This window comes from Bison bison, unplaced genomic scaffold, assembly GCF_000754665.1.
Source record: "Bison bison bison isolate TAMUID 2011002044 unplaced genomic scaffold, Bison_UMD1.0 scf7180017864180, whole genome shotgun sequence".
Taxonomy (NCBI): Eukaryota; Metazoa; Chordata; class Mammalia; order Artiodactyla; family Bovidae; genus Bison; species Bison bison.
This window is the reverse complement of record NW_011494752.1, coordinates 14,917,391-14,924,564: the sequence shown is the minus strand read 5'-3', so window position 1 is coordinate 14,924,564 and position 7,174 is coordinate 14,917,391. Positions and strand designations below refer to the sequence as shown.

The 7,174-nt window shown below is 49.9% G+C and overlaps 1 protein-coding gene across 1 annotated transcript in view; it reads right to left on the bottom strand.

Annotated features, from left to right (window-relative positions):
• PIK3R5 (phosphoinositide-3-kinase, regulatory subunit 5) overlaps positions 1-7,174 on the bottom strand; it is a 74,870-nt gene that overhangs the window by 7,919 nt on the left and 59,777 nt on the right. The window contains exons 6-7 of the mRNA XM_010843196.1: positions 2,612-2,681; positions 6-65 (exon numbers count right to left, since the gene is read on the bottom strand). Coding sequence (XP_010841498.1) covers positions 6-65; positions 2,612-2,681 — 130 coding nt within the window. The remainder of the gene's footprint in view (positions 1-5; positions 66-2,611; positions 2,682-7,174) is intronic.

Below are 7,174 nucleotides of genomic sequence, written 5' to 3'. Positions count from 1 at the left end.
TCAGCTGGTTGGCCACGGCGAGGAACTCGGCCTGCACCTCCACCGGGTTCAGCAAGAGCACGGTGCTGGGGACAGAGGACCGGCCATGGGCACTGGGGGACGGGGGGGGGGCCGCCACAGAGCCCACTCGGGCTGGGGTCGGCCCCTCTGACACCCAGGCCTTCTCACAGCCCAGGCGGGACCTGAGGCAGGGGAGAGCCAGTGGCTTGGGGGTCCCAGTTCCAACGGCAAACCTTACCACCTACTTTTGACCAGTTTTCAGCTGGGCTTTACAAAGACCTTTTAAAAACTGAACTTCGTTTCCACAGATAAATTCTACCTTCATTTTTTTTTAAATAAAATTTTTTCCTACAAGACATCTGAACAGATACAAAATGACACAATAAAGGATTGTATTTTAGGGGAGGTGACTGGAGGCCAGGTGATCATTTTGGGGAAGGGGCAGCAAGGCAACCACATGCTGTGAGATGTGGCCTGAAATTTCAGCCTGTGCACTCCTCAAGTCAAGGGTCGGGTGTGAGGTGGCTTCTGCCAGGAGGAAGGGGAACAAGTCAGGGCTGCATCTGACTCCTCTTCTGGCAGAGGGTGCCCTTTCTTTCTTTTTAAAAATATTTATTTATTTGGCTCCATGTGGGATCTAGTTCCCTGACTAGGGATTGAACCTGGGCCCCTGCACTGGGAGCTCAGAGTCTCAGCCACTGGACCACCAAAGCCATCATGAAGGCCAGCACTGGGCTGGGGGAGGAAGCATGCATCCTGTCACTAACCCCCACCTCCCTTCCCCTGGACTCTTTTTTTTTTTTTGAGTGAAAGCACTCAGAAAGCAGGTATATTGAGAAAGATACACATCCCACCAGCAGAATGTGGTCCATCTCAGGAGGTGAGATCGGCCCCTGGGTTCCCTCCTGATGCCAGTGTTTAAATGTCTGCATTATGGACATTTCGAACATACCCAAATATTAAGAGAATCATGAGCCTCAAGGATCAATCACTCAGTTAACACATGACTGTTTGAACTTCACCCACGATAACCCCCAATCACTGCGTTTTCTCTAAAGTACTCCACTTCAGTATTCTTGCGTGGAAAAATCCCATAGGTAGAGGAGCCTGGCAGGCTACAGTCCACAGTATCACAAAGAGTTGGACATGACTGAAGGACTGAGCACACACCAGCCATAGCAGTGTTATTCCTGTGAAGGCTGTTAGTGTGAACTGCTCACGCCTGTTCCCTCACAAGTCCTGCAGCGTTTAAACACAGCACAAAGAAGCACCAGGCAGGTGGCCTTCCTGCCAGTGTCTGTGGACGACTGTCCCAGAGCCGGCCCAGGGGTCAGAACTCAGGGACGGGATGGGGCTGTGTCAGATTCCCCAGGGTTTAGGGAGAAACTCATTTTGATTTCTCTATTTGTAAGAAAAAGGGATCAGGCTCAAGTAAGTAGTCCCCCACTGAGCCATCCTCCTTTACTGACTGCTGGATGATCCCCTCATGGACATGCATTAAGCACCACTGTATACAGGACTGTGCCAGCCACCCCAAGGCCTCACCACTTGCACCTCCTCTGCACGCTTGTTAACCAAAGTGAGACGGACTCGGCTGTGAGCTCTTTCTACGAACCTCTCTCTGTGCCTCAGTTCCTGGATCTAAAGCATACCTCTCTCACAGGCTTACTTAACAGGAGGACTGGATGATGGAGGGACGCCTGCAGCACTACCTGGGGTTCAGGAAGCACCTTGAAGCTGTTGGTGATTATCCATCATCCACCTGCCTCAGCCCTGCTGGCGGAATTCTGCTTGCTTATTAACCAACCTTTCTTTACAAGACATTTTTTCTGCCCTTTCTATCTCTCTCAAAATCTACCACTTGCTTTTCTGTTTGTTTTTACCAAGAAGGAACTCAAATAATATCTGCTCAGTGAATGTGCCGTGAACCCCTGGGACTGAGGATGGGAAGGGGCTGGGGCGACTGGAATTTCTGAGCCAGTGGAGGCTGGGGTTTCCAGGCACCCATGTGTTTGGAGGCTTGCTGGAGGGCCCTCAGAATAGAGGCTTCCTCTCAAATGCTTTTCCAGCTGCAGGCCATGGGTAATGAAATCGGCTCAGGGAGTCCTAACCAGACCTGCCTTTGAAATCAAAGTGAACTAGAACATGCTTGGGAGAAGGTGACTTTTCTTCCCTAAAACTTGTCTCAGCTCTCTCTGTGTGTGTATCAGGTTTTCATATAAAACACATTTTTAAATTATAGGTCCTGGTCAGGTAAGTTTAGAAAATGCCATTTTACTGACAGGCAGAAAGACATTATGCAAAGAGCCTGGGCTTCTGAGTAAGACTGAGGCTCAAATCCTGGCTCAGACTTTTACTAGCTGTGTGACCTTGGGGAGGTTGCTTGCCCTCTCTGACCTTTGGCTTCTTCATCTGTAAAGTAGGGGTAAAGAAAGGTAATGTGTGCTTCTTCAGCATAATCAAAGCAGGTAATTTTTGTTTTCTGTTTTATATCTCAGACCCATTTAGGAATCTGATGAAAGACCCTTAGCCCAGAAAAATGAGCCAGTGCACAAAACATCACACCCACCTGCCCCCTCTCCACCATTCTTTACTCCCCAAGAGCACTTACACAGTGGAGCTGCGGTGACTCCTAGTGGACAGGCCCTGCTCGGCCCTCACCAGTCGCTGGTAGGAGATTCCTGTGGCCAAAATACCCAAAACAGCAGTTCATGAATTTACCTGTTCCTTCGGCAGTCATGGCCCTGCTCCTTGGAGGTGCCAGCACTGGGAGTTCCCAGATGAAGGTCAGAACACCAGGAAGATTAGACCCCTGGCCTCCAGGGCCTTTAACAGTCTGACTCCCAGTCCCCTCTGTGGCCCCACCCAACCCACAAAGCTTCACTCTTTAGAGACTGAGGGGTAGGGCACCCAGGGAGGAGACTAGGGACCCCGAAGTGGCCTCCTGCTGTCCACCTGGTACTGATTCTGTCACCTCTCCAGGTTCCGGTGTCCTCCTGCAGCCCAGCCTTAGCCCCAACCAGCCCCCCAGCCTTCCCCTCAGCATCCCGGCCCTGCCTCAGGGGACCCTCAGTATTCCGCGGTCCTGCCTGGCGTTGTCCTCTTCTACGGCTGAGTCTCTGCACCACGGATCCCATCCCAGCCTTCCTTTATGGCATCATCCATCTCCCTTGATTCAAAGATGCTGAGAAGAAACGAGCCAAGGTTTCCCTTTTTCCCTGAAACTTAGTTCTGTAGCTGGAAAGCAGGTACTCGGTGCTGTGTCAACCACAGTGAGGAGACTCCACGACACCTGGTTCTTCTCACCGAGGGGGCTGGGATTTGGTGGTGGAGGGTGGGGGCAGGCAGTCCCCCTCATTAGGGTTTGGACATCCTCATAGGGACCCTGCTGGGCGTGGACTGGGTGAGAGTTTGGAGCAGAAGGCAGTCTCCTGGGGGAGTCAAAGCCACGACTGGGGTTAGAGATGGCTGTAAGCAGAGGGCTGTGACTTTTGTTTTGTAAGCGGTCAAACATTTCCAATTTGTGCTATTCCAACTTCAGACCTGATTTCTTTGATTTCGGTGCCTTTTGTTTGATGTGTCTTTTATGTAACTGTCACATGTTTAGATGTTAATGTTATGTCTACTTTGACAGGCAAGTCCCTGAAACAGAGGTGATGACGATCAGGATTCAGGACGCCACCTAGTGGCCGCCTACAGACATGACGGAGAAAAGTCCCCTCTTTGCCCCTTCAACCACAACAATGTCCCTGGCCATCCCAGGTTTCCCTGCCCCCCAATCTCCCAGACTCCAAAACACACAGACATCAAAGTCTTCTCTTGATCTGTCCACACTTCTCTTTTAAATACCATGTATTGTTCTTAACAGGTAACCCACACCCCATTGATCTGTCATGCCACAGCCCCGCTGCCCTGTTCTGCCCCTGTAGACTCAGGCCAGGCTGGGGCCACAGTCCAGGAGGTACTGTGGGCCACTTTATCCTTGAAGCCTGCTGTTCTCTTTAGTCTACAAGACAAGGAGCATTCTCTAACATCCTGTTTCTCCACCTGCTCATCTTAGGGGCTTTCCTGGTGGCTCATTGGTAAAGAATCTGCCTTCCAATGCCTGCCAAAGAAGGAGACATGGGTTCAATCCTTGAGTCAGGAAGATCCCCTGGAGAAGGAAATGGCAACGCACTCCAGTATTCTTGCCTGGCAAATCCCATGGACAGAGAAACCTGGCGGGTTACAGTCCATGGGGTTGCAAAAAGTCGGACACAACTTAGTGAGTAAACAACAAACAATCACATTTGGGAATTATGGCATCATTAGCTGGGAGCTACTGTTGGTTGATGATGTTCTATTAGTGGGTGCTGTTTCCAGAGTGATTGGCAGGTGCTGAAGAGCCCAGATTCCAACAGCATCAGCTGAAACTCTCTACCCCTCCCCCAAAGACACCCAACAAATCCCCCTTCCTTGGCTTCTCTTGATAATGAACCTCTACTTATCGGGAAGCCTCGTGGCGATGGGTGCTTCTCCTCTTTGACCTTTACCCGTCTTCCCTGGGCACCTCAGCAGACACGAACAACTTTCTGAAACAGACTTATTTAGACCAAGACTGGCTCAAGGGCTGAACAAAAAAAAACCCACCTAGGTGGTTGTGTGTCTGGTCTTAATGTAGGAAATCAAAAGGGCCCCCTCATACGGGCAAGGGATGTGTCCTGGTGAGTGGTGGGCAGCCACTGTGGGCGGCCACGGTGAAGTGCAAATGCCTTGTCTAGGCACAGGACTGCCCTCATAACTGAGCTTTGTTTACCCAACTGAGCTTCCCTTCTTTTTATTTTTTTAAAATTTATTTATTTATGATTGAAGTATAGTTGATTTACCACACTAAGTTACTTTTAAGTGTACAACAAAGTGGTTCAGTTTTATATATATATATATTTTCCAGGTTTTTTCCATTATAGGTTATTACAAGATATTGAATATGGTCCCCTGTGCTACACAGTAGGTCCTTGCTGTTTATCTGGTTTATATATAGTGGTGTGTAACTGTTAATCCCAAACTCCTAAATTATCCCTCCACCATCCCTTTCCCTTTTCTAAAGTGATGACTGGAAATGGCCATTCTGCACAGGACAGCTGACAAAGAAGCCAGAAGATGAGTGACAGTCACTGCTGGTGTCACCAACCAGAAACTGGCACCACGCTAATGACATTCTTCTGGAACATCCATGCTTAGGACACGACGTGGTGCCTGGTCATCGTGAGGCAGAGTCCCCAGGGCTAACACGAGGCAGGGGAGGCTCAGCCTTAGCTGCACGGCTGTCCCAGGAGATGATCTTGGCTTCCTCCTCCTGACCCACATTGTACCCTGACACGAACGCTCCTGGCTACTGGCTTCCTCTTATGCTTTCCTTCCTTCTGGGGTCCCCTGGACAGCAGCCACGGAACTCTCTCTCTCTCTCTCACACACACACACACACACATGTCCTTTATCCATTCATCTGTTGATGGGCACTTAGGTTCCTTCCGTGTCTTGGCTACTGTAAACACAGCTGCGATGAACACAGTCCTACTTTTGATCAGGAGGCTCAGAGAGCTTCTGTAACCTGTCCAACGTCACCAGCTAATAAGTGGCAGAGCAGAGTTCTTTGTTATCCAAAAGCCCATGTTCCTGCTCTCACATTTGACTTTTAGCTAAAGCGAGAATCATCGAACTTTTCTGAGTCCTAGTTGTCTCATGCACAAATGGGAGCAATGCTGCTTTTCCCGGCAGGGCTGTGGTCTGGGTGATGCAATCGTGGAGATCTGGATGCTTTGAAAACTGAGGCGTAACTCACACATATGATGCCCACTGTCACCCATCAGGATGACAGACCAACTCTCAGCAGGCAAGTGCTGTGTTCTGCACAGCCAGGCAGGCAGAGTAAATACTCAACAAACATGCGGGCTGAACCCAAGGGGGCTGCGGTGGGTGGGACCCGGAAACACTGATGTGAGGCTTCCTGCACCCAGATGGAGGCAGTGGGCGACCCTATGGCGGGGGTGGAGTCAGGAAGAAGGGGGAGGTCCGCAGGCTTGATAACCTGCCCACTTCCTCTGCCACCCAGCCACATCAAAGTGGGATAAACTGTTTCACTCATCTCCATGGCAACTGACTCCACAAGGCTGCATGGGTGGAGGGCCCAGCTCACCAAGTCCCTGTCATCTTCTCCCTGTGACCTTGCCAGGATCCACCTACTAAGATAAGACCACCCTGAACCCTCCTGCCCCCAGCAACGGGAAATCAAAGTAGGCCAGCATTATCCTCGCAGACTGCTGAGAGGGAGACACGACTATCCTCCCATTTTACAGATGAGGAAATTGAGGCTCCTATGACGTGAAATGTCTTGCCAAAGGCCCCACAGCCCCAGGGTTGTAGGGACCCCAAGATGGTCTTGTACCAAGTACTGGTAACCACCAAGTGATGCGCCTCAGCCTCCCCTACAGAGCTCAGGGCCTGGTCTCCCCTTCCCCCTACTGCCTCCCTCAGCTGGGTTACTGCAGGTGGAGCCACTCAGCAATGAGGCAAAACTATTACCCACCTGCCTTTACCAAATTACACCAAAGCACTTCCTAACTGGACTTCCCCAGTGGCTCAGCGGTAAAGAATCCGCCTACAATGTGAGAGCCGTAGGAGACATTGGTTCACTCCCTGGGTCAGAAGATCTCCTGGAGGAGGATAGGGCAACTCACTCCAGTATTCTTGCCTAGAGAATCCTGTGGACAGAGACAGTCCATAGGGTGGCAGAGTCAGACACGACGGAAGTGAGTTAGCACAGTACAGCATAGCACTTTCTAACTAGCCTACCTAAGGGTTAAGGAGAAGAAGATAATGTGGTTGAATTTACTACTTGCTATTAATATTAATGAGGGGTCAGGTTCTATGAAATTAGAGGCTTACTTGTAGATGTGAGATGAGTGCTTTTTGTTCACTATAAAAGATAATGTCATGGAAGCAACCTAGATGTCCATCAACAGATGAATTGATACAGGAATTGTGGTATATAAATACAATGGAATATTACTGAGCTATATAAAAGAACACATTTGAGTCAGTCCCAATGAGGTGGATGAACCTAGAGCTTGGTGTACAGAGTGAAGGAAGTCAGAAAGAGAAAGACAAATATTGTATATTAACGTGTGTGTGTGTG